The 26,936-nt window shown below is 36.0% G+C and overlaps 3 protein-coding genes across 6 annotated transcripts; 2 read left to right on the top strand and 1 right to left on the bottom strand.

Annotated features, from left to right (window-relative positions):
• The first annotated feature begins 24 nt into the window (after positions 1-24).
• LOC118037743 (uncharacterized) lies at positions 25-7,125 on the top strand. Its single transcript, XM_035043834.2, has 14 exons — positions 25-174; positions 302-397; positions 567-633; positions 725-835; positions 1,318-1,513; positions 2,570-2,655; positions 3,251-3,446; positions 3,816-3,927; positions 4,487-4,614; positions 4,780-4,986; positions 5,132-5,241; positions 5,624-5,753; positions 5,946-6,095; positions 6,611-7,125. The coding sequence occupies exons 2-14, from the start codon at positions 307-309 to the stop codon at positions 6,830-6,832; spliced, it is 1,806 nt and encodes a 601-aa protein (XP_034899725.1). The 5' UTR covers positions 25-174; positions 302-306; the 3' UTR covers positions 6,833-7,125.
• A 628-nt stretch (positions 7,126-7,753) lies between these two features.
• LOC118037741 (ADP-ribosylation factor GTPase-activating protein AGD1) lies at positions 7,754-19,217 on the top strand. 2 transcript variants are annotated; one of them, XM_035043832.2, is made up of 20 exons: positions 7,754-8,064; positions 8,439-8,515; positions 8,600-8,700; positions 9,539-9,609; positions 9,746-9,808; positions 10,074-10,118; positions 11,238-11,303; positions 11,428-11,475; positions 11,565-11,660; positions 11,747-11,788; positions 12,511-12,726; positions 12,883-13,014; positions 13,123-13,350; positions 13,534-13,620; positions 13,702-14,025; positions 15,342-15,481; positions 15,596-15,689; positions 16,886-17,045; positions 17,119-17,368; positions 18,749-19,217. In XM_035043832.2, the coding sequence occupies exons 1-20, from the start codon at positions 8,020-8,022 to the stop codon at positions 18,873-18,875; spliced, it is 2,412 nt and encodes an 803-aa protein (XP_034899723.1). In that variant the 5' UTR covers positions 7,754-8,019; the 3' UTR covers positions 18,876-19,217. The 2 variants fall into 2 exon arrangements, with proteins under 2 accessions (XP_034899723.1, XP_034899724.1); XM_035043833.2 differs by lacking the exon at positions 9,539-9,609.
• Positions 19,218-19,778: 561 nt separating this feature from the next.
• LOC118037740 (uncharacterized) lies at positions 19,779-24,567 on the bottom strand. Of its 3 annotated transcripts, XM_073404924.1 has the most exons (3): positions 24,247-24,567; positions 20,913-23,734; positions 19,779-20,313 (listed from the first exon to the last, which is right to left on the bottom strand). In XM_073404924.1, exons 1-2 carry the CDS (start codon positions 24,273-24,275, stop codon positions 21,352-21,354), a joined length of 2,412 nt encoding a protein of 803 aa, XP_073261025.1. In that variant the 5' UTR covers positions 24,276-24,567; the 3' UTR covers positions 19,779-20,313; positions 20,913-21,351. The 3 variants fall into 3 exon arrangements, 2 of the variants coding, with proteins under 2 accessions (XP_073261025.1, XP_034899722.1); XR_004685662.2 differs by lacking the exons at positions 20,913-23,734; positions 24,247-24,567 and adding an exon at positions 20,710-20,906; XM_035043831.2 differs by having other exon boundaries at positions 20,913-24,567.
• Between the last annotated feature and the right edge of the window lie 2,369 nt (positions 24,568-26,936).

The raw sequence follows: 26,936 nt of genomic DNA, 5'->3' as shown, positions 1-26,936 counted from the left end.
GACCCGATAGAACAAAGATCCGGACCGTTTTGTTCTACTCAACAAAACAATAGAAAACCCCAAAACCCCACACAACACCAAACACTCAAAAAACAGTGCTCGTTAAAAACCAAACTGAAACCATTTGACCCACCACCGCCAAGCAGCAGGCGGCGCCACTACCACCACCGCAAGGTAGCATCTGTTCAATTCCCCCTCCAACGCGCCTTCTTATATTTAAATTCTATCGCCAATTTCCGGATCTAAATATGACACTTTTTTTTTCTTTGATTGTTGTGATTCGCTTTTTGTTTGTTTGAAGGAATCATGGGGAAAGAGAATGAAGCGACCGCAATGGAAGTCGACGGTCCGAAATCCAATAATCCTGATCAGATCAATCCGAGATACTCAATCAACGGTTATTATTTTTTTCTTAAATCTCCACTGTCTTTGTTTTTTATCAATCAAATGAATATGCAATCTCATTTGCCATTTTAAATTAAACAAAAAAATTAACTGAATTAAGCTTAAATTGAGTGAAATTATTTACTTTATTATTTTGCTAATTAAAGTATTCTGGTTATTAGTTTTGCAATTGCTGAAATCTGCGCAAATGCAGCATGGATTGAGGCATGGGGATTATGCACGTTATCGGTATGTGAATTTAGCTTTTAGACTCTGATGGTTGTTTGTTAAGGAATTTTGATTTGGTTATGTAACTGGTTGAATTTTATTGGAAGTACAGGAGGTATTGTACTGCGCGGTTAAGGAGGTTATATAAATCGTTGAAGTTTACTCATGGCCGTGGTAAATATACGCGTAGAGCTATAAATGAGTCCACTGTTACGGAAGTGAGGTGTGTCTTGTTGATTATTGTTTTTTTCTTATTTGTTTTGCGCACTATGTTTGTTGATATATATAGCTTATAGAAATCAGCACTGTTCATTTAATCCTGTATTGTTGTTTTTTCCTTAATTTAATGCAACATGCACTTTGTTTCTGTAAGTATAGATAGTGAGGGGATAATGTAGAGAAATGGACTGGGATCATTTTGATCAAGTAAGAGTTAGAATTTATGAAACAAATGATAACAATTCTGTCACAGAGTACATTTGGCAACCTAATTTTGTTGCAAGAATCGGTTTTGAGCATCCTGTGTTGGGGATAGTGGTAGTTGTGTTGCTTTATTAACTATTTCGAGCGTCCATTGGTTGCATTGTTTTTGAGGTTTCTTTATCTTCATGGATTAGCAAACATTATATATATGAGAGATTGAAAATGATATTTCTGTTTCATAGTCTGTCAAGATTATAATCTATCTTGTTTGAAGAAGAACAGGTATCTGCATATGGTTCTTTATACGGCTGAGAGAGCATGGAGCCATGCTATGGAGAAACGACAACTTCTAGATGGCCCAAATGCCAAGCAACGCATTTATTTGATTGGGAGACTGAGGAAAGCAGTAAAATGGGCTGATTTATTTTCAGGATTATGTGCTGCCAAGGGAGATTCCAGAACATCTTTGGAAGCAGAGGTGTGTCTATGATTTTAGTCATCTCAAATCATATTGCTTTGATACCTCCTAATAATTATTCAAATAAAGGTTAGTACAGATTGTGTCTACTTGTGTATTGATTGCATCAGCAAGAAGTTTTGCTCTAATTCTTGCACAAAGAATTGGATGAACTTCCCTGTCAAGTTTGTTCTTAGTGGTGGTGAGCATGACCATAGATCATGGTCAAAGCAATTTTTCCTATTTCTTGCTCTTAATTCATTTGGAATTCTATTTCTTATCTTGCAAACAAGTCATTTGGGAAATTGTTTTTCAGCTTTTGAAGCTAAAAGCATAACATATAATAAACATTGCTGTTTTGCATTGGTGAGATGAGATTCAACTAGAGCTTGTATTAGATCGCTACAGAATCATTATACTGTTGCATAGCATTGTTTATGAAAGAATCCATTGAGTTCAATGCTATTTGAATTGAATTCACCAGTGCTGGCTTCATTGGCAACTTTGAAAGATTAGGTTTTGCCGGGAATGGGAAATGAAGGTAAGGCAGATCTCGTCGCCATTCTTTTGTACCTGTTTGCATAGTTTGGCCTATTATCTAAACTAGAGTATGCCAAATGTGCTTATGGGATTGTAAACATGTTATCTAGCTATTAACATGTTGCTTATGTGAATTCAAATATTTAAAAAGTAATGGATGTAGCTTTGTAGGTCTTTTAAGTATAAATGAGATCTCATAGTTCTAACCTCATGCATTGTCACTAAAGACCACAGAATTTGCTCTTCTGTTTTGTCTCAAGAATATCTTGTTTTGAGGAGTTTGAGGATGCAAAAGCATGGATGTGATCATATATACAAGACTGGAGTCTATGCATATGTTCTGTCATCTATCATAATTTACCTTTAGATATTTTGATCATTTTCTTGATAACTTAACTGCACCAAGTTGCTTTGGATTCTGTGCTTTGCTAATAACTACTCTATGTACTGCCTGTTGAGGAGCGTTCCTCTAATTTAGTTCATATTGAGATGGCTCTTTCATTCTCAATTAACAATGCTTTGACGCCTGATTTGTAGGCCTACGCATCATATATGAATGGGCTTCTGTTGTTTGAACAAGATCGGAATTGGGACACTGCGTTGAAGAATTTTATAAGTTCCAGGTTATTCTCATCTTTATCATATTAAATCATTATCACTACTGTTTTCACATTTTAATAGTGTTTCCAGTGTTTCTCCCTGTCAATAAATGTTTCTTGAAAAAAGGGCCATTGGCCAGCCAGGTACTTCCCAAGCTGGTTCTTGAGGGGATTTGAGTTTTGTATATGGTAGCTATGCTCTAAAGACACAATTCCATGCACTCGAGTTCAGTACCCCCTCCATTCTGCTATGTCTGTCCTGCCTGATTTCATCTTTCCCATAGCGAATGATTAGTGATTATCCACTTCAAATAGTTAACATTGAGTTTGTGTCTGTTTGATAAATTGCCTGTCGTGCTTTTTTGATATCAAAATTAAACTAACAGAGTTTATTTGAAACATCACTATTAAATTTGCAAGTGTGGATGCAATGATTACTGTCCCTTTAAAACATTGACACTTTCATAGGCTAACATTTTGATACCGAGTATCACTTTCTCAGACTAAATTCCTCTCATCTAATAATTCCCAAGTATAAAAACATATATTCAGTGCTTGGTCAATAAGTATTTGGCTTGTATATTGAATATTGTGCTTGACTAGCTTAATGTATTTATAGAGCGGTTTATGAGGAACTGGGGAAATATGGAGATTTAGAGAATCAAGTTTTGTGCCGTGAGCGTGTTGAGGAGCTGGAACCTAGTATTAGATACTGCAGGCACAAAATCGGCGAGTCAAATCTGAAAACTTCTGAGCTCTTACAAATTGGTGAGATGGAAGGTCCTGCGCTAGACCTTTTCAAAGCAAAATTGGAGGTGAGATTTGATCTTTTATCAGAATTTGTCCATGACCTATTGTTTCTTCTTGTGTCTCCATTATTTTGTTCTCCTACTTTTAATGTCTTCAGTAGTTGTCTGTTTTTTTTTTTTCTGTTGCCCTCTCATTTGAAAAGTTAATACATTCCAGAATGTTTATTTTAGACCAATTTAAATCTAGCCTTTATTAAACGCATGAGTGATTCTGACTGCATTGGATTCTGTCTAGAACATTATGTTACTAGGTGGTTATTTGTATTTCTAAACTCTTTTTTTGTCTATTCTATAGTTTATTCCTGAGGAATTATTATGAATATTTATTTGTTATTTTCATTCTTGCGTTTAAGAATGCTCTGCGCTGTTTTGTAGGCTGCTATGGCTGAAGCAAGATCTCAACAGGCTGCATCCCTGACAGAGTTTCATTGGCTTGGTCACAGATTTCCAATTTCAAATGCAAAAACGCGGGTTGCCATTTTAAAAGGTTCACATTTTCTTTCTATGAGTAAAACTTTAGGCGGGAATATTATCATGGACTATATTTGTGGTGGGTGTGTAATCACCTCCTGTAATTGTTTTTTTAGAAAAATTCCATATCTGCTATGAAATCTTCTCTTTTAGCAGCTCTTGAGCAATTACAAGGATGGTCATTATGCTATTTCTCCTTGTTTTTAATGATTCTCATCTCTAAATTTTATAAACTGTTTCTCTCTAAATTTTATGAACTGATTGTTGATTGATAAATTCTGTTCATGTGTATCTTTGAATGGGAATGCATGATTCAACGTGGGTGATGACAATATATGCCAAATAGTTTCTTCTCCGCTAGTGATGCATTAATGTACTGACTTGTTAGCAGGTTGGATTATTAGAATTTTCTTTGGTTTATTGAGAGATTGATCTCTATGTTACTATACCTAGATTTCATCAATTTCATTAAGAAGTGGATTGAATGTTCATAATTTGCTGGCCATTTTCCCTCTCAATTATTTTTATGCCTCTAACAGAGCCTGAAACTGTCCCTTGTCTGATGATTATTTCAGCACAAGAATTGGAGAAGGATTTGCATGGTCCTACAGCAGATTCAATCCCAGCTGAGAAAAAATTAGCTGTCTTTGACAAAATTTTCACGGCATATCATGAGGCTAGGAGCTTCATTCGCAGTGACTTGGTGTGTGGAAGTTCAGCCAAATCTTGTTAATTGTTTTCCTTCTTTTTTCCTGCTTGTACCATCACAATTTTGGTTGTTTTTTTAAATATTTTTATTTTCTTAGTTTTGTTAATCATTTTATATTCCAATTCTTCCATAATTAACTTTTTGTACACTATTTTTTAGGTCAGTGCTGGTAATGCTGACAGTGTCAAAGATGAGTTAAATGGGCTTGATAAAGCTGTTAGTGCTGTACTAGGACAGCGTACCATTGAGCGTAACCAGTTGTTGGTTAGCATTGCCAAGAGTAAACTTACCTGGCGCCGAGATGACAAAAATGAGAAAGTTACCAAGCCAGAAGAGCTTGTTCGCTTGTATGATCTTTTATTACAGGTTAGCAATCTTTCCTTATGCATGTGTTTCCAACATGTATTTTCTTTTTAAAGGAATGATTTGAACTACTACTGAATACAAAACTTGCCACTATCTCTGCAAAATAACTAACCTCTTGTATTTCTATTAATGTTATGTTTGACAGAATACAGCTGACCTTTCTGATTTAGTTAGTTCTGGAAGAGACCGAAAACCTGAAGAAGTAGCATTCACTGAAGACTGTGATCTTCGAAGTACGACTTTCCGAGCACAAAGGTTAGGATTTGAAATTTATACCAATTCATTAGATTGATTTTTTTTGCTGCTTCACTTACATTTTTCCCCAATTGATAGTTCTTGATCGGTTGAATCTCTTGACTATTCCCTTCGTGTTTGGGGGTGTTATAAGTGCTATTCAAGAAATCACTTGATGGCTAGATATCTTATCCTCCCATATCATCAACTTTAATCATCCTTTGCTTTCCCAATGATCTTTTCTTACGTACTTGCCTGATTATGCCCTTCACAATGCACATCAACGGTTACATTCCTGCTTATTGGAATTAAACAATCGAAGCTGGTTCTCCAAGAGCCAATCAATTTACCCTTGCCAGGTTTAGGATCTTTATTAATCTTTCATCTCCTGAAATATTTGCAGGTGCTTCTACTTGGCAAAATCATATAGTTCAGCTGGAAAGCGAGCAGAAGCATATGTATTATACTGCCATGCTCGATCCCTTGCTGAGAATGCCCTAAAGAAATTCCAAACTGTGGCGAGCACTGATGAGGTGATGTAGCCTAAAGAAAGGAGACTAAAACTTTGGGCAATCCTTTACATATATTGTGGTTTTTTTAGTTGCTTTGTACCCTAGGGAACATTTTCTTGTTGATGCTTTCTTGGTGTGATTTTGATTCATGACGTGCAAGTTGTATGACATGCCAAATATCTGACCTGGACTGTTAATGATTTTGTATAACAGGTAACGATCAAAGAGTTGAGAACACTATACAACGAGTGCAGAGCTAACAGTTGCATAGAGCATGCTACTGGGATCATGGAGCACGAGAAGGTTTCGGAGAATCTTTCAAAGAAAGTTTCCACAATATCACTCAGCGGAGTGGACAAGAAGGTAAACCATCTGGGCTTTGTTTTTCCCTTTTGCTTCTCACAGAATAGACGAGGACCACCATTCCTTATCGTTTACTAAAAGAGAGTAAGCTGGCATACAGGATGGGTAATATAACATTATTTGTCAACTTCTTATTTTTTGCGTCTTATGTTGATTTACCTTACATTAGCCAGGTACCAGACAACGCTCCGAGTTCTTTGTTGGTTTCTATAGACAGAGTCTCTGATATAAGCTTTGCATTAATATTCTGCAAATACTTTTAAGCTATCCTGACCAACTATAAAGTTGATATATAATGTCATGAATAAATTATAAATTCTAATTAGTTAGTTTGTTCTAATATGAGTTCACCTTATTAGCCTTAGCCTTATAGCTTCTCTTTTACTTTAGTGCTTCTATTTGTCTGCGATCATTACATAATGTTTGTTACATCCTATGAATAATTAAAGGGAGTCGCTTCAGCTCCTGCTTGTGCACGTCTGATCTTGGTTGATTTGCTGATTTGAACGTATCAGGTGGAGAAATTCCTCCTTGAGAAACTTGATGTCTACGAGTCAGCAGTTGGGGAACCAAATGTCAAGAGTGTTCCGCGCATCGAAGTCTTCCCTCCAGCTTTCCAATCAATACCTCGAAATCCTATTGTTCTAGACCTTGCCTATAACTGCATTGATTTCCCATCTCTAGAAAACAGGATGAAGAAGGACAAGAAGGGCTTCATGAGTAGGCTCTGGCGATGAGCTCTGTTGATGAAGCGTTTGATTAGACACCTCCTCCCCCACCAAAAGAGAGGCGGGGGATTCCTTTTCGAGGCACTGGGTGTATTCATTTCGTAGTCAGATCAGCTGGAGGGATTTTAGTTGTATTTAGTTTATTTCCCTGTTGACAATTCCTTTTGAATTTTGGGATTGATAATTTTTTTTTTTTTTTGCTTATTTATTTCCAAACTCTCATAAACTAGGTGAACATGGTGATTGTGCCTTGAATATTTTGCTGCTGAAATGAGATTCCAAATTTTACGTTGGTGATGGAAGAGGGCCTTGTCTTTTAGTACTAGGCCTCAATTGGCTTCATGTGATCTTTCTTGTAGGTGTTTGGATAAGTTGCAAAGATTGTATTTTGAAATATATTTTTTTAAATACATAAAAATAATATATATTTTTTATTTTTTAAAATTTATTTTTAATATTAATATATTAAAACTTTCAAAAATTAATAAAAATATTTTGAAACAATTTTTTTTTTTTTAAAAAAAACATGGTCTAATCTTAGCGCTAAATACTCCTAATATTATGAGAATTCTATCCTCTCATCTAGAATTTTAAATTTATAAATAATATTGTTAATTTTTAGTTGTAAAAGGGGATTTTGAAATTCAATAGGGATTATTTGAAACAGCTATTCATTAACACATATAACTAAACACATTTGTAACCTAATTTTTTCTCCATAAGCTCTTCCTTTCATGATACAGCCAAGTAAGCCAGCTAAACATGCAATGGATTCTCATCGGGTGAAACTGACAAAATGTGATATATTACAGGACCAAATATTTTTTATACAGGGACTCATTTGCTAAATTGATACAAAAAAGGGACGAAAATGAGAGGTTCTTCTTTTTGTTTAGAGAGAGCGAAAACAAAGGGCGGGGGCGCGGTTTTTGAGAGACAGCCATTAAAGTTCGCCCAAAAAGAAGGCTGCTTTGATAAATCCTTCTAATCTAATCAACGCAAAAATTCCATCGATTGCGGCCGTTAATCAACTACACGCATTTTCTCCTTTTTTAGTAAAAAAGAAAAAGGAGCTGTCTCCTCTCCGCCTCTCTCTTTACGCACACATTCGAAAGCTAAAACGACAGAACAAACAAAGAAGAAGAAGAAGAAGAATTTTGAATTATTATTGCAGAAAAATTTCAAAAAAAATAAAAATGCAGTTCTCTAAACTTGACGATTCGCCGATGTTTCGGCAACAGGTTTCTCTCTTCTTTTAGTTTCGTCGCCGATATTCTGAACCGAAATTTCCTGTTTCTGATCCTTTAATCTCCACGAATTCCACACTGCATTGATAGCATTTTGAACGCAGTTTTTTTCTTAAACATTTTCTTTTTTGCATTAATTTTAGCTGGCGGACAAGAAATATAATTCCAAATGCTAAGCTACCTTATTAATTAATTGTTTGTAATTACTCAGCATTAAGGATTCTGCTGTAATTATTTTTTAAATTTTACTTGACATGTGTTTATTGTGAATTTTGCACGTGAACAATATGAATTTATGCACGTTTTTTTTCAAGTGTATGTGTGTGTTTGGATTATGGTTAATTTGTAGCAAATTGGTGTGAAAATAGATGCAATGCATGGAAGAAAGCGCGGAGGCATTACGAGGGAGGTGTTTGAAGTTCTACAAAGGATGTCGAAAGTACACGTAAGTCTAAGTTGTCGTTCGTATAATTTGGAGTTTATTCTGTGATGTCGAAAACGTTGCTTAGTGTTGTTTTGTTGAAAGCAGAGAAGGGCTTGGAGAAGGATATGATGGGGATATTGCTTTTGCGAGTGCGCTTGAAGCTTTTGGAGGAGGACATAATGATCCTATTTGTGTTGCTTTTGGAGGTAATATCCACGTTTTCTGTTTTTGCTTATCAAGTGAATTTGTTGTTGCTTTTTATGTTGCTGGATAAGAGCAATGCTCTGCCTGTAACTCTGCTCGTGTCGCTATGTAGAGAGTTAGCTATTGCCCCAGTTGAGTGAACTGCTTTGTCTTGTAACTTTGACGGATAGAAAGCATACATGGTTACTTGCTGTGAAGTATGTGGACTGACTTGCATTTGAAATTCAACATCTACCTCCAACTGAAATCGTCCCTTATTTTTATCCTGATATTATGTGAAGATAATCACTGGTGTAACTAGCTGACTTGCTCCATAGTATGGTGCAAATGTTCGTGCGGCATGTCAAAATTTTCTGTTCATTTGTTGCATGCATGCATTTTTAACTGGAATGGATAATTTTATTATTAGTTTAGGGCATAATTAAGTGATACTTAGCCAAGGTAATCTGTAATTGGGCGTAGCTTAATATTGAATCACTTTCATGACAGGATCAATGTTAATAAAATCACATTAGCTTTTGAAAAGCCAGTCTTGAGTTTAGATTTGGGGTTTTTTCTTTAGAGTGTGAAATATACTCAAATCACATTAGCTCTTGGCCAGTCAAGATGAAGCAACATGTATTGTTGCGCAGCCTGCTACATGTATCTTATTCATGCTTTTATCATTATCACTTTTTTTTTCTTTCCAAATGCTGTTATATTTACCATAATTTCTGTTAAATGTAAAATTCAAGGGACCTATTCTATCAAAAAAGCAAAAAAAAATCTAAGGTACATAATAAACAACTCAATGCACTAGCTGTTCATAACCTAGTACTGCATTTTTTTGGTCGTCCTTAGGTCCTGTTATGAACAAATTCACAATCACGTTGAGAGAAATTGGTACATACAAGGAAGTTCTTCGGTCACAGGTAGACAATTTATAACACGGTTTGCATGCTTCCTGGACTTGCTAGATATGGTTTTCATTTTGTCCATCTAAATACAGAATATGGAAAACTGTTTTAAGTGATTTGATGTACCGCCATTTGAAATTGGCCTTCTCAGGTGGAGCACATGCTAAATGATAAGTTGCAGCACTTTGTTAATTTTGATCTGCAAGACATCAAGGTACTTTGTATTTCCTGTCAAATAGATGCTTTCTTTGTATAAAAAAGTCAATGCCTGCAAGTTTGGACTTCATAATACTGTTGCTTAAGAAAAATTCCTTATACACTGACTTCGTTGTTTATTTGTTGAAACTATAGTGTGCTCATAATATATAATCAGAAATATATCCATTTTTCATTGACCATCATCTAAGCTCTGAGAACAATCTTGGACTTATCTCTAAAAAGACTGTTGCTTAGCTACAGTTAATCTTTTATTGTTGCAGGAAGCACGGAAACGTTTTGACAAGGCTTCCGTGATGTATGATCAGGTGGGTTGTTCATCTAATACTATGATATAACTTTGAAGGTATGCATGTAAATTCCGTGTCTTGTCTGCTGATAATCTCTGTTGCAACCTTATTGTGGTTTTCATTCTCTAAATTCCATGTAATTCAGCTGGCATTGTGATGGCTTGCATTACTCGTGATTACATTTTCATTCCTGATTGGGTCATATCTCAATGTTGTTTTTGCACAAAGGCATTGTAAATGCACACTAACATTTCAAAACATGTTTTTCTGGTTTCCTTTCTAAATGTTGAGGAGAAATTATGTGGTACAAAGGTACTAACAAGCTTAACCCAAGAATCATCATATAGAAAAGAAAACTTGAGTAAATTATTTACCAATATCTCTCAATTTTTGATGATATTGGTTTCCCAGTAAATGCATATGTTTTGCATGCAGATAGATATTTACATATCCAGATTCTTAGTAAGCCGATAGAAGCAGCAATTGTGAAATTCAAAATTTCCAAGTGTTTTATGTACAAGTATGGAAATAATTACAAATATGGTCCAAGTAATAAATGCCCTTCATAATAGATTTCCTCATAGTGTACCTTTCCCATCTGCCTTATGGATTCATTTGCTCTGTTTTTTTCTGGAATGTGAACTCATATCCCTTGGACTTGAAAGACTAATACAGGGGCAAAATATACTGGCAGTTGCAGGAGAAAGGTGCTCGTGGTAGATGCTGCTTATATCCCAAACAAGAATGAAAAAACTCATAGAAAAGGGACATTAGAATTGATTGATTTACATGCAACCTGTAATCCAAGTCCACCTCATGTTTAGGTTTTCAATCTCTTGATTATATATTCTTTTTTATCCGATAATAATCATACCAATAAAGCTAATAACAATACATCATTATCATCTTCTAGGTCTAACCTCGCTAATTTCTTTCAGATTAGTTTCTATCTCGTTTTATAGAATGGTTTTTCATTTCCATTCAGAAGTGTTGCTAGGACTTCTTTTCTTTTCTGAAGAGGGTTCTTCTGCATGAGTAATTATTTATGATTAATATACTTCAATTTTCGAGGATTGTGTTGCCCAGTATATACTTGATCATGACAAAATTCAGTTCCAATTTGATGTTGTGCTGCAGGCGCGTGATAAGTTTCTTTCACTGAGGAAGAGTACTAGGATGGATGTAGCTTCTGCTATACAGGAGGTAGAATCCATAGCATCTGACTTCTAATACTAAAGCACCATCTAGTTTTGTGTGTAGGTTGTTCAGGTAGTTAATCATAGGTAACCATCAGTTTAAATCTAATTTGGTAGAGAGACCGTTCCAGGAACTGCACAATGCAAGATCCTCCTTTGAGCAAGCACGCTTTAATTTGGTAAGTTTATTCAACCGAGTAACATGGATCCTATAAATTTCTCAATAAGCAGCTTGGATTAAATATAATACATGATTTTCTATCTCTAGATTAGTGCTCTTTCTATTGTCGAGGCCAAGAGAAGATTTGAGTTTCTGGAGGCTGTTAGTGGAACAATGGATGCTCATCTTAGATTCTTCAAGCAGGTACCTCGGTGATCATGTGATGATATTAATGTTGAATTCATTCTCGAATCTGTATGTTGTTGACTTTGAATTCTTGATTGTTTCAGGGATATGAGCTATTGCACCAGATGGAGCCTTTCATTAACCAGGTCCTTTTTAATTTTAATTGTTCCCTCGCAAAATTATACTGTTAAAAAATTAGTTCAGTTTCCCTAAAAAGCACATTTTTCTTTTCAAAAACAATTTCTCAAGTCCTTAATTCTTGTAACGTGGAGTTGTCCATAAGTGACCTGGAAAAAGCTTTCATTTTTTTCTTCATTTTTCTTTTTTATGGGGTTGAAAAGGCATTTTTCAAAGAAACTACAAGATCTTATAATCATTATTACCATCATTCAACTCTTATTTAAGAAGATCTAATTGACCATTTGAACAAAAGAATGTCTATGCCATTTGGGACATCTTTAGGACTGGTTAAAAAAGGAGAGTATAAAAGTTTCTGGTCAAACAACATGAACAGAAAGGGTAAAGCCCTTAATGTCTGGTTTATGAAGGGTTGCTTGAAATTGAAGTGTACCAATTAAGCACTATGTCTTTTGAGTTCAATAATACCCGACCAATTCTGCCCCACTTATAGAGGGGACTGACTTTCAATTAATATAATTTTTTGTAAGGTTAATTTTGTGGCTTGCCTCCTACATGAGGTTCTAAATTCCAGTATCCATTAATCTGATTAAGCCAGAACATTCTTTCTTGTCCTCTTCTTTGATTGTCTCTCCTTGTTGCAGAAGTTGGCTACTTCATATTTGTAGCCTCACCTGTTAAATTTCTCTTAGTTGAAACAATATATGAGCCATTGGTTGTTATGTTATAGGTCTTGGCTTATGCACAACAATGTAGAGAATGTTCCAACTATGATCAAGTATCCCTTCATGAAAGGATGCAAGAGTTCATGAAGCATATTGATCAAGAAAGTAGGCATTCTGTAAATGACATTTTCAGTTCTCCTCGTGAAGATAGCATGCGACCTGCTGCTAGGAGTTCACAAAAAGTGATAGAGGAGGTTATGCAATCTGCTGCTAAAGGGAAGGTAGTTCGCAAGTGTAGCTCACCTTTAACATGATTTTGTCTATAATTTGAAAATTTTGTCTTTTCCCTACAATTACTTCATCCTCATGGTATCTCTTCTTGCATGACTAGCTAAGAATCTTTGCTTGCATGACTAGCTAAGACTACAATTATACAGGTTCAAACCATTCGACAAGGATATCTATCAAAGCGTTCCTCAAATTTGAGAGGTGATTGGAAAAGAAGGTTTTTTGTTCTTGATAATCGAGGAATGCTTTACTACTATCGCAAGCCATTCAACTGGTCATCCGTAAGCCATTCACTGAAATATAGCATGTAATGTTGAGAGCTGTCAATTATATACCTCTTTTAGAGTTTGATATCTGTTCACTGGATGTTATGCACCGCTTTATTTCAGTCAGGTGGGAGTCAATCTGCAGTACAGAGAAATTGTTCTTCTGAAAATGGTCACGGATTGTTGAGTCGGTGGCTTTCTTCTCACTACCATGGTGGTGTGCATGATGAAAAATCTGTTGCTCATCACACTGTGAACCTTCTGACATCAACAATAAAGGTTGATGCAGATCAATCAGATTTAAGATTCTGCTTCAGAATTATTTCACCAATGAAAGTCTACACTTTGCAGGTTTGTCATCGAAATGTAGTTCAAACATGTAACTGGATATTGACTGTTGAATATAAAAAGAACTAGGAAAAGAAAAAAACTTATTCTCCTTCCAGCTGTAAATTACAATCAGGAATGAGTTTGTAAATTTGAGAAATAGGTTAAGTTTGTAAAGGTTCTCAATTGTATTGGATTTTAATGCAGGCAGAGAATGCACTAGACCAAATGGATTGGATTGAAAAGATAAACGGGGTGATCACTTCGTTATTGAGTTCCCAGATAACTGAAAGAGTAAATATCTACAGTTTTTCAATACTCTGTAACTTTTATGTCAATTTGTATATTAATGAACATGGCCCATTTATCTGTCAGTTTCCTTCTTATAGTCCGATGGGAAGTGGTGACCATCACTCTATTAGTGAGAGTGGCTCGTTCATAGATTCTCCTGATCAGACAGAGATTGAGGAGTTCACATTTGATACTGGAAGTCATTTACATCCAACTAGAAGTTTGCGACGACAAGATTACACCATAAAAATTGAAAAGCCAATTGATGTGTTGAGAAGAGTACCTGGGAATGACAGATGTGCTGATTGTGGTGCACCTGAACCAGACTGGGCATCCTTAAACCTTGGTATTCTTATATGCATTGAATGTTCTGGTGTTCATCGTAATCTTGGGGTACATATATCAAAGGTAATTTATCAATGCTTGATAAGTTTCAGATAAGAATTAGGAAATTTGTGCTTTTCTTTGATGAACCTAAGACATGAACCTTAGATGCATTGTATTTCAAAGTAATGTTTCACGAGAAGCACAGGCAAACATGAATGAGGGGGACATGCTTGCATCCACATGTCTCTGCAAGCAAGTATACTAAAAGAAAACTGTGCTTCTATTTACCAGTTGACCTCACCAATTCTTGAGTTTATGCACAAGCCACCACTGTTAAATACACTTTGATCAAAACTGAACCTAGATCAAATGAATCCTTGCTTTATTCTTCTTACATTGTGTATACACTTGACTCCTTTTCCATACAGTTATGTTCTCTCTCTCTCTCTCTCTCTCTCTCGCTAATAGGAATAAGGTGGTTAGGGCATGTAAGCAAGGTATTACTAACTTTTCTGAGGGTACTAGATCGTAGATTTGTTTAACTGTTACATTTTTGTGGTGTTGAATGTCCAAGTGATCTATAATTGAGGCTGCCAGTGATATTCTTATTTGAAAGTTAGATCAGTACCGAGAAAATACTTCATTCCTCTGCCTGTGCAAAAGTCCACTTGCAATTATATTGTGTTCCTGGATATGCCTTCACTATTTATAGATAGTCTATCTATTTATATCAAAAGTGAAACGAAAATAAAATCAGTCATTGCTTCACTTTTCTTACTGTGTGCATACACTTGACCACTCCATTCGATACCACTCTCTCTCTTAGTAACTTTGAGGGGACTAAACTGCAGATTCATTTAACTGTTACTTTTTACTAGTCCTGAAAGTTGATCTATAATTGAGGCTGCCAGTGATATTTTTGTAGGAAAATTAAGATCATCACTGACGAAATATTTGTATTCTTCTGTGTGAACAATAGTCTACATGCAACTATAATGTGTTCCTGGAGTTGCCTTTACAGTCTTAAATATACTTACATCAAACCTGAACCTAAAATGGATGAGTCTTTGCTCCATTTTCTTACTGTGTGTGAACTCAACTCCTATTCCATACAATTCTCTTCTCTCTATCTCTCTCTAATAAGTTTACAGTGAATAAACTTTCACATCATTTAAAGTCTGTCACTGTTACAGCTGTTAATATCTGAATTTGGGTGTGTTGAGAGAGAAAAATCCAGGTCTTTTATAATTGTTTGATGTATTTTTGTTTTATTTGCTTTCTCTTTTATTTGAGCTTGGCCTCATTGATGTTTGAGTATATTTACACTTATGGTATTTTGCTCTGTTCTTCCTTCTTTTTGCACATTCATGTTGCATTGTGGTAATTCTTCAATGCAGGTAAGATCACTAACACTTGATGTAAAAGTGTGGGATCCATCTATCTTAAACTTGTTTCAATCACTGGGGAATTATTGTGCAAACACAATTTGGGAAGAGTTGTTGCATCCAACAAGTTCTACTTCTGATGAAGCACTCAGGTCAGTAATGCAGAAGTTTGATATGCTTTAAACTGTTGTGTTTTCTATTCTTTTTCTTCTTTTTTTCAAGATTTGTTTTTCAATACTAATAATTTGGAAGTTTTGGTGGCATAGATTTTCTAAATCTGATAGACACAAGCAGTTCCGCACAAGGAAACCCAATCAAGATGATCCTATCTCAGTGAAGGAGCAGTTTATTCATGCAAAGGTATTGCTCTGAATAATTCCATTTCTTTTGGACATCTCATGTTTATTTCCCCAGTCTTATTTAAGAACATCCCAACCAATCAGTGGAGATTGTGACAATGTGACATTTTTCTCTTGCTCCCTAGATGACTTTCATTCTGAAAAGAGAACATGTCTAATATATTTTTTAACCAAAGATGGATTTTTTTTTGGAGAATGAAAAAGAAATGGAATTTGTTAGTAAACTAATTGGTCATTTATCATATACATACCATTCTCACACTGATAGTTCTGTAATGAATGTCTGTAGTTAGTTTATGGGCTTAACTTGGGAATGGGTGGGGATAGACCCAGTTCTTGGTCTAAAGGTAGATTATGAAGGCTCTTAGATACTTTTCTCAAAGTAAGGAGACGACAAAAAAAATGGTGAAAGATTTGAATGAGATTTGCTCGCAACTAGGATGCAGATAAGAAAGGCACAAGTACTGAGCTGTCTCATATGTGGATTCTTTTACAACAGTAGCAGTCTTTTGATGGTCTTTAGCTCCTAATCTAACCATCATAATACTCTTAAAGCATTTAACTGGCAGCGTGGGCCCAAGGCTGTATGGTCCCTTTAGGGGATTATGCATCTACATGTCTGTGTTTAGAAGTTTGGTTAGAGTGGTAATTTAGGTTTTGGTTTGTTTCTTCCTAGTCAAGACATGTCGGTGCCTTGGGAATAACTATTACCTTGCATAAAGTGACTTGATCATTATTCCATTTGTTGCTTCAGCAGTTGCGAATATATGTCAACTTAAGTATTAAAGAAACAGATAATTTGGCATCCTCATGATTTGTCTTTCTGGCCTCCTTCAAACAATTTGACTTTTCAGCCTCTTCCTAACCCATTCAGATTTTTGCTTTTTGTCACCTACATTCATGATGGGGAAACCATGTGCTCACAGAATGCAAGAATGCATGTAAAAATTCCTAATTTTAAAGTTCAACACATTTTGCAACTTCCTCTGACATGCATCCTGAATTTGCAGTGTTTTACTCTTTACTTTGGCATGTGTGTTCATCCAATTCCTGTTATTAGCCCTGCTTTTTACCTTGTCAATTTTTTATGGCTTATTGATTGAAATGTCTCATTAGGGAGTAAGTGTAGGTTAGCTGTAATAAGCCAGTAGATTATGTCATTTTTTAACTCAATCTAATTGTTTTCCTGTATTGCAGTATGCACAAAAAGTTTTTGTATTCAAGTCAAGGGACAATCAACATCCAGTGGTGCAACAGATGTGGGAAAGCATCCATGCTAATGACAAGAAAGCAGTTTACCGCCATATTGTCTGCTCTGGGGTTGATGTCAATGCCATCCATGGACAAGCATCATTTAGTACGTCCTTAACAATGGCCAATGTGGTTGGAAGAGCTGGAAAACCTTGATCTCAAGTTTGATTGCTTTGCAGGTGATTCTTTGAACAAGCTATCAGCAAGCTATCTGACGTCATTAAATAGAAGTGAGGACCAGCTCATAAAGGAAATTTCTGATGGATGCCCTTTGCTTCACCTTGCCTGCCTAACAGCTGACAATGGCATGGTAGAACTACTCCTACAATATGGTGCAAATATAAATGCTTCTGATTCAAAAGGTCATACAGCACTGCACTATTGCATTATCAGCAAGAGATATCCTATTGCAAAATTGCTTCTTAGGAGGTAGTTCTTTCTTTTCTCTAGCCCTTGCTTTTCATGTCCTAACCAGCAAAAATTTATAGATCGTCTTATTCTGGAGAAGGACCCATCACATCTTCCTTACGCTTTGCTACATTGCACTTGGGTTCTTTAAAGTAGTTCTATCGGCTTTGGTAAAATGGAAAGTTTTTTCATCCACTGTTAAGCTGCTAGCTTCTTGAACTTCCCTACCAACATCTTTCTATGCCATGATCAAAATTCCATCTTGCTTGCTATTTGTATTGTGGGGGAAAGGAATTTGATAGTGTAAAACTGTGAATACATCGGCAAGCATCCATGTTGTGTATTTATGTTATAATTAGGTTTTTGTCAATAATTTTCTGGATTTATCTGAACTTATTCATGGTTGGAGGCTATCATTTCTCCTTGATCTCTCTAAGAGCCTCTCTTATGAAATTTTATGTTTTTTTCGTTTTGTCTTCCTTTCCTTTTATAATGCTCCATGCACTGAACATTTTGATACAAGGCCATTAACTAGTTATAGCCTATAATGGCTTTGAAGTATGGTTTTGAATTCTGGAGGGAGAATTCAGAGAGACCTCGTGACATTTTTAAACTTTCCACCATTATGGTTGCAAGCCAAAGACTTTAACATTGTACCAAGAAATGGCTTGTACCGAACATCTTGAAGATCTGGTTGAGAGCTTTATAGGAGTGAACAACAATGTCAAGGTCTTCCAGTACCACCAAAAAATAGCTTCCGACAATTGAACCATAGATTTGGATAGTTCTCGGTGTCTTGTTTTGTAACCTCTAATGTTGATAGCTTGATATAATGTCTAGACAGTGAAGCAATGACATGAATACAATGTCAGATAATTTCATTGAATGTGAAGTGTCATGAAACAAGAAAAGGCATTGCAAAAATACATTTCTTTGTTTAACACAGGGCCATCTAATATAGTTGTTAGCGCTCCTATTTCTGTTTTCTCTCTGCACTTTTTACAGCTCCTCAGACATTTAGTTTTAAGATCAAGTGACTTTAGTAGAAGATTCCTTTAGAATCTCCATACTTCTTACTTTGAGCTACCATATAATTATGTCATAAGACCTCTGGTTGGGTTGCAGGTCTCTAGGCCACTTCCGTCCGCTATGTTTTGTAGTGGCATCAATGGCACTATCCACATAGCTGCAATGCTGATCTTTATGATTCTGCGGATAAAATCCTACACAGTTATATTTCACTTCAAAGACTATCCTAGTGTAGGAGGGAAGAACGTTTCCTTCATGTCCAGTCTTTTTTCCATGGACACTTTCATGAAAATTGAATGCATGTTTTTTTTTTTTTGGAAATAAATGCTTATCATTTTCCATTTTTTTTCATTTACAAATCTGACAATGCAGGGGGGCCAATCCACGAGCCGTGAATGACGAAGGTAAAACAGCATTACAGCTTGCACCAGGATCATCCATTGATGACGGCGAGCTTGTTATTCTGTTAACAGGCAAACTCTTTACCGAAAGACGGTGAATGGAGTCTCCAATTCAAATCAAGGGACAAGTTCTGTATCATATTCTAGTTACTGTAAAGTGGTTTCTTGTATAAAAAAATGGGACCAAAATCTGTTTGATTACAAGTGCGGTGATTGGCTGTTAAGCCAATCTTCCAACTTCATGAGATGTATACGAGTTCAGTCTGTGTGTAATAGCCAAAATAGGTGCTTAAACTTTCCCCTTCAAGCTGACCTTTTTTTACCCATCAGGATTGTGGTAGGTTATAGCTGTAAAGTTATTGCACAGCCTTATCTTCTTAACTCCTTAGGATTCTGACATGATGTTGTTGTAAAGTTACTGTCTTGTTGTTTCCAAGTTACCCCGGTTGTTCTTCCTCCAAAACTGGGTTTCAGTGTATCATCGCACTCTAGAAAACGATCAAAAAATAACCCATTAAATTTTATGATCAAGAAACACTTACGAATCAGGAATAACTCTTCAATCAGATGGAATAATTTATTCTCTGAAATTTCCCCACGTATAGATTAATTGATGAAATATCCAAATATTCTATTAATTACGTACTCGACAAGACATTTGTAATTTGACGTGAGAAGGTCCCCCTCGCAAGAGTCTGTGGCCTGTCTTCCAAATTGAGACATGAACCGGTGGCATTGTTCATGATAAAAAGATCGGGCAGTGTTTCAGCATGAATTTTGGCAGCCTTGTCCTACAACTTGAGCACAAATGCCGAATTCTGTCCATTTACAAATGCAGGAAACCAGGTGAGCTGGAGAGAGAGACATTTTCCACCACTCCTCGTGTCTCAGAAAAGTCATATTTGGCCACAAAAACATACTTCTATTGTCCCCGGTGCACGTTCAAATCCCACCAGCGAAAGATGATTGGGCAGATAATGGCCTCTGCAAGGAGCGTGAGAGAGAAGGATGGTCCAAGAGCATGTCTTAATCATAATTGTAGTTAATACATAGAGTAACGAAACATCAGTACAACGTTGTCCTTGCAGGAATCCTCCAGGTCGCTAGGTTTCTTGTCTTCTTTATTGTTTAGCTGGATACCAAAAGGAATAAAATACTACTACCCATGCAATGCACCTCGGATGAAACTGCTTTAAATTTGAACATTGCTGAGGTCTAGACCTTGAAGATACAAAAGAGCATCGTTAGATGCAAGAGGGTATACAACCTCGTAGCTCAATTACACAGAGAACTGGAAGACATGACAAAAGTTAAAATCATCGTCATCTTCTTCCTGGCGCTGCTCTGCTCGCTTTCAAAGCCATTACTTAGTTGCCTCAGCTGCAAATTTTTATATTTGCTGCCAGCGCCAAAGGCTGGTGGCGATAGCAGCCTGCTTCAAGCCTTCATCAGCTATCTTGGTCAATGGCAACTAAACCAAATCAATGCCTCATGCATTTATTCTTATCCCTTTGACTTGCTACTTTCTGCTTTTACCTGTTCCAAGTAAAGCAGTTGTTAGGACAGATTTCACAGAGGCAAATTGTCAGCACAAGCAAACCTCCTTATCCTTGCCTGAAATTTCACAAGGTACAGCCAGAAAAATACATTTTTTTGACATGTGAATTTTTTACCGCCCCAATTGAAGTTCAATTATTTAGAGATGGGAGACAACAGAAATATCATTAAGTAAAATCACCGTTTACCATAAGATGAGAAAGAGAGAAAAGATAATAAAGAATCTAAGATCATTAACCTATCAAGGCAAGTTTTTGAGAGTTGAGACAAATTTTTTCATGTCAGGAGGCAGTCAGATTCCAACATTGCCTAATTTTCTTAATAATATTTTCCTGCTAGAAACAAAGTTAACAAGAAAACAGTCACTAAACTTACAAGGACTGGCGTGCATCCCTACAACAAAGAAAAAATGGCTTAAAAACGATGTCTGGCCCATTTCAAACAATGGAATTGTTCAAACTGTAGTGGAAATCCAGAAACCAGTTCTGGCTTTATCTCCAAGAAAAAGAGAAATGAGAAAAAAAGAAAATCAAAACAAGGAGATATTCCAATTTAAGATGAAGAGTAAAAGTCATTACCTGGTGGAGAGATTAAGGCCTTGGCTTCTAACCAATGGTGGTCCATTTCAAATTCTAATGGCCAGCACCTCATGAAAAACTGTAGCTATCCCCGAGGTATTAAGCGTCCCTCTGTGATGTCTGTAGTTGGCATTCCTTTCTCTCCAAACTCTCCAACCAAAACCTTGTTTTGGTAACCTTCCAAGCAAAGATACATGGTGTAAATTTATTGTTACACCGTTTTAGTATTGAAGGTTGCAAGTCTTCCAATGTGACTTGATAACTAGTTCACAAGGAAACCCAACATTGTATGAACATGAGACTTAGCTGCCACCGTTGCTGCCTAAGCCCATCACTTAATTCCTGGAAAATGTTGCTCAGATTCATAATCCCATGAAACTACAGGAAGAAAACAGTTTGAAGGATTACAACTACAATTCCCTCATCCAATTACAAGCAATCAGGCCCGCACCTGGGAAGCAACTTCCCATGCCATTTGCTTTAAGAAATCACCAGCATACTCAGAGTCTGTACTGTCTTGTTCCACATTGATTAAGTCATTTAATTCAGTGGAGTCTGGAACCCATTTGAATCTGACCATGCTCTTTAAGACCCTGGCTGCACCGTCCATTTTGCCTGCTTTGTGAAAACAGCGTACTAGAGTGCTGCAAGTAGCGAGACTGAGATTTAATCCTTGCTCTTGTATTTTCTCAAGTACCTTCAGCACTTCAGAAATATGTTCCTTTCTGCACAATGCATCAATTAGCACATGACACACGTTTTTGCTCACATTACCACCCTTATTCAACATGTCATCCACCAGCTTCAAAGTTTTCACATAGTCACCTTCTTTGAGATGAGCATCAATCATTACACTCCAGGTAACACCATCAGGTTCAATATCTTTTGCAATCATTTCTTCAAAAAGAGCAAACATCTCAGATCTGCGCCCCGCCATGTTGTAACCACTTAAAAGTGCTGTATATGTTAAAGTATTTGGCATCAGATTCCTCTTTTGCATATCAACAAAGAACTGCTCTGCTTCCTTCAAAAAACCTGTCTTGCAATGATAATCAATCAGAATTGTGTAGGTCACGTGATCTGGTTTGACATGCTTATCGACCATGTCTTCCAACAACTGATTAGCTTCAATCACCTTCCCAGACTTGCAGAACCCATCCATCAAAGCATTGAGAGAAGAAGTGGAAGCAAAGCCCTTCTGCACTGATTCTAAGAATAGGGACAGGGCCTTTTCAGTATTTCCTTCTTTGCGACATCCGTCAATGAGGGCACTGTAGACAAAGCTATCAGGTGGGACCCCCTTCAATGTCATCTCATCAAATAACTGAAATGCCTTGCTTAGATTTCCAGATTTGCAATACCCATCTATGATAGTCGCATAGGTCACAGCATTATGAACCAAACCCTTTCCTGGAATTCCATCAAACAGCTCCCTGGCTCTTTCTATCTCGCCTGCCTTGCAAAGTCCATTGATCAAAGCATTGTAAGTGATGATGTTAGGACTGATGCCTTTTTGGCACATGTATTCATGAAGTTGAAAAGCCTTCCCTATACCACCTTGCTTGCAAAACCCAGAAATGATAGAGTTGTAGGTAAAGACATCAGGCACCAATCCCTTTTCAAGAAATTCAGATAGCAGCTCCATTGCTTCTTGGAGTTTCCCATTCCTCAAGAGACCATGGATGAGGGAACTGTAAGTCCGCGCATCTGGGTGCACTGCCCGTCCTAGCATACATCTAAAAATTGAAGTGGCTTCCGTAGTGCTACCCGCCTTGCAGTACCCGTCGATCAGGGCTGTGCAAACAACATCATTTGGTGCTATGCCACAGCCTAGCATCTCCTTGAAGTATTTGTCAGCTACTTGCATTTCCCCTGATTTGCAATATCCATGTATTAAAGCCCCGTAAGTATACACATTTGGCTTAAGTCCCCTCTCAATCATTTCAACCAAACAATCCTTTGCTTCTTCCATTTTTCTAGCCTTGCAGAGGCCAATGATTACAGAATTATAGCACAATACATCAGGTTGAACCCCTTTATTATCCATTACCTTTAAAATTCTCACTGCCTCTTGAAATCTCCCTTCCTGAACTTGACCTTTTATTAAAGTTGTGTAGATTACAGCATTTGGCTTCACACCCAGAGAAACCATAATCTCAAACACTCTACTGGCATCTTCAATAGATCCATGACGACATAGACCATTGATTATCATGCCGCAAGTGTATGCAGTGGGCACCAAGTTCCTCTTCTTCATCTCAGACAATAAATCTTTGACCCGTGATGTATTCTGTTCCTTCAAATATCCCTCAATCATATTATTATAAGTCTGGGTATCAGGTTTTATCCCCACCATAATCATTTCATTTAAAAGAGCATTTGCCTTCTCCATATCACCAAACTTACACACCCCTTTAACAAGAGCATTGTACGTAAAAAGATTCAATTTAACTCCACGAGCAAGCATCTCCTCCTTAACCCGAAATGCTTCTCCGCTGTCACCTTGTCTCATGAACCCATCAATCAAAGCAGTATAGGCAACGTGGTCAGGTTTTAAACCCTTGCTAAACATCTCTTCCAACATCAACTTCGCCTCAGTACATCTCTTCTGTTTACCAAACCCATCAATAAGTATACTATAAGTAAAAACATCCGCGACCAAACCCTTCTTGTCCATCAACTTCTTCAACTCAAACGCTTCATCAACCTCCCCAGCTCTACACAACCCACCAATCACCACATTGTAAGTAACCAAACTAGGACTAGAGCCCTTCTCTTTCATTTCAAAAAGCAAGCGTTTACCCTCCTTAGCATTCCCTGCTCTAAAATGTGCATTTATTAAATGGGTATAAGTATAGACATCATGCAACACGTTAGCCTCTAACATCCCATTATAAAATCTCCAAAACAACTCCAATTTGTTAGCTTTCAGCAAATCACTCAACAACCCATTGCAACACAACAAGCCAACAACAAAACCATTCCTTTTCGCGCCCAAAAAAAAACTAACAGCCTCATCAAAAAGCCCTTTCTTTTTATACCCATCAATCAACAACTCAAAAACTACCCTGCGATCATTATTATTACTATTTTCATTACCATTACCATTATTCAAATCAAACTCTTTACAAGACTTAATTAATGAATCCAAAATCTCTGAATATCCACCACTAGACATCATTATCATTTGATTTACAACACTATCAGCCCTAGAAAAGAGCCTTGAATTGCATAAAATTAATGCAAGAATCGAAAAGGATTGTAACTTTTGAGAGAAACCCATTTGAAACTGAACCCAGTTGAAGAAATCTAACAAACGTTTAGGATCATTTACCTGTTTTGTAATAACTGAGTGAACAACATCTGGGCTCAGCTTATTTGATACCAAGGGTAATAAAGACTCCCAATTTTTTTGGTTGAGAAACGTTGTGATTTCATTGACTATGTTGCTGTTGTTTTGGGTTTTGGAGCAAAAGTTGGTGGCTTTACGATTTTGGGTTATTGTTTTTAAGGTTATTGTGTTTTTTAAGAAATTGAGGTTCCTCTTATGACAGATTAGACCCATTTAAAAAAAAAAAAAAATTGACGGAGATTGGAAGAACAGGGGAATGTGAAATTGCAGAGAGCAATTGCGAGCTTCACTTCGCTCTTTGAAAGCTGCCTGTCTTTCGGATATAAAACGACATCGTCGAGTCAATTCTCATTACAATTTGGGTTTTTTATGGGCCAAAAGAATAATTTGTGGCCTTTTACAAATGGTGTTTGAAACAACAGAACCCAATGGGTTGTTTTTCAAATTAGATTTTTGAACTCTAGATTTTGGCTTTCCATTTCTATAATTGATTCAATAAACATAAAACATATAATATAATGCTCGATAATTCCTCTATAAACTAAACAAAAAAATTTTAATTGTTTCTATAATATTAATTAACTATTAGGAATAAAGTACTTTGAATGTTTTATTTTTTAAAATATTTTAAGTTGTGGATGTTATTTTTTAAAACAATTTGAATATAATTCATTAATATAGATCCATGTTTAACAAAACTTGAATAATCCATGTATGATTTACGAGATGTCCCTTTAATTATGATCATGGTGGTTAAGTGTTACTGTTATGGTTATAAAAAATATATTTGACCTTAAAATACTTTTATAATATACTCAAAGGTTAGAAGAATTTATATTGTGATTCCTCGCTTTTGACTTTCAAATAACTTTTATAGTAGTTCTTGAGACTTCACAAAACACTTTTTTCATTTAATTTTGAGAAGAAATCATAAAAAAGAGCCCTTGCTTCCCATACTAACTCTAAAACTTTTGAAACATATAATATATATATATATATTATTAAGTTGCGTGTATGTTATAGTCTATTTAAAGTTGCAAAAGTTGAATAGATCATAGTCTTTTCACCTCAACAACCGACCCGTGTTACTTGTTTGAGTGAATTTTATAACTTTATATATATATATATATATATATATATATATATATATATAGAGAGAGAGAGAGAGAGAGAGAGAGAGGATAGGATAGGGTTAAAATGATGGTTATGGTGATAATATTAACAGGTGATATTTTATTAATTATTTTTTTTTTATTTTTTTTTAAATAACACAAAATAAAAACTGTCGCTGTGATTACTAGTTATTTCATGAATATCGTAAAATTACTTGTGAGCCCATGGATGATCTTTTAATACTCTCACAAGTTACCACCAAAAGTTATAAGAATATAATCATCAAGGATTTATCTCTCTTAATTATCTATCTTTATTTCTTTAAAAAGAATCTTATAAAATGATTATTAAAAAATTACTAATTACTTCTTAAACATCCATTTAAACCATGGCTATTGGTGATCTTTTAATACTCTAACGAGTTAATTAATTAGCCGCTGATTATTATTATTATGCTGCCCAAAAGATCCCTTGCATTGAATGGGTTCAGATTAATTTAAATTTTGAAGTAATGGGCCATGGGCTGCCCTCTTAGATGTGTGAGAGCCCAATAAGTTTTCGGTTTTTTTCTCTTCTTTCAGTACACACACGCACGCACTATTGTTTTCGTGTAATGAGAAATTTGAGATGTGAAAGTGTTCATCACAAAAAACGAATGAAGTTGATGTAGTTACACCGTAGGTATTTTCCTTCGATTCACACTCTCAGCAAGAAACACGTAACAAGTGTGTCTCCACAACATCCTCGTGGACGGAGGAGAGATTAATAATTTGTTTACTCTTCAATTCCTAATTCAAACATAACTTTAAAAAGAAAAAAAAAAAAGAAAAAAAAAATCATCAGAGTCCCCTGACAATCAAATATTAAATCGTGGGTGCATGAACGCTTACATTTTTTTCCCCTTCTGGCTATTAATTCTTGTCGACGGAAAAGACTTGCTGTGCCACGTGTATACTTTCATTCGGCAAAGAAATCTCCCAAAGACTTTCAAACAAACAAGATCAGTAAACGTGTGTCTTGCCGTTGAAGAGGTCAAGAGAGAGCGGGCAAGTGCACACGTCCACACAAATGAAGATAAAAGGTAAAAAAAAAAATAAAAAAAAAATTAAATCAAGAAAATCACAAAAAAATAATTAAAAAAATCAAATTGTGAAAAAAATTAATTAAACTAATTAAAATTTTAAAAAACTCACCGGTTCAGTTTTGGTTTTATAAGTCTGAAACTAAAAAAACCGAACCGAACCCAAACTAAAAAAAATCAAGTTAAATTAAAAAAAAACTGAGCAAAACTGGTTGTGTGGACGTGTGCACTTCTGAAAAAGAAAGAAAAAGGAATTTCTAATTATTTTTTTAAGTTGCTTGGACCATTTTTCTTTTATGTTGAAAGATTAAAAAAGGTAAGATTTAGACAAGATTATGAGTGCTTTGTGTTTAGGGAGGTGATGCTGGATGCTGTGGTCGCTGTGAGCCCATTCCATGATTCATACATTTTTTAGTGCCGTGTTCGGACAACATTCCCTTCAAAGCATTAGCTATAGAACTTACTTTACACGGGTTGA

Source organism: Populus alba, chromosome 15, assembly GCF_005239225.2.
Source record: "Populus alba chromosome 15, ASM523922v2, whole genome shotgun sequence".
Lineage (NCBI taxonomy): Eukaryota > Viridiplantae > Streptophyta > Magnoliopsida > Malpighiales > Salicaceae > Populus > Populus alba.
Note: the sequence above shows the minus strand (reverse complement) of the source record. Positions and strands in the feature narration are given on the sequence as shown.

Excerpts from the sequence above, each read along its gene's own strand:
- LOC118037740 (XM_035043831.2), bottom strand. The coding sequence starts at position 24,477 with ATGGGTCTAATCTGTCATAAGAGGAACCTCAATTTCTTAAAAAACACA.
- LOC118037743 (XM_035043834.2), top strand. The coding sequence starts at position 307 with ATGGGGAAAGAGAATGAAGCGACCGCAATGGAAGTCGACGGTCCGAAA. Across the intron at positions 836-1,317 it reads TCCACTGTTACGGAAGTGAG|GTATCTGCATATGGTTCTTT; the intron begins GTGTGTCTTGTT and ends GAAGAAGAACAG. Across the intron at positions 6,096-6,610 it reads TCAGCGGAGTGGACAAGAAG|GTGGAGAAATTCCTCCTTGA; the intron begins GTAAACCATCTG and ends TGAACGTATCAG.
- LOC118037741 (XM_035043832.2), top strand. The coding sequence starts at position 8,020 with ATGCAGTTCTCTAAACTTGACGATTCGCCGATGTTTCGGCAACAG. Across the intron at positions 8,701-9,538 it reads TATTTGTGTTGCTTTTGGAG|GTCCTGTTATGAACAAATTC; the intron begins GTAATATCCACG and ends GGTCGTCCTTAG. Across the intron at positions 17,369-18,748 it reads GCAAAATTGCTTCTTAGGAG|GGGGGCCAATCCACGAGCCG; the intron begins GTAGTTCTTTCT and ends CTGACAATGCAG.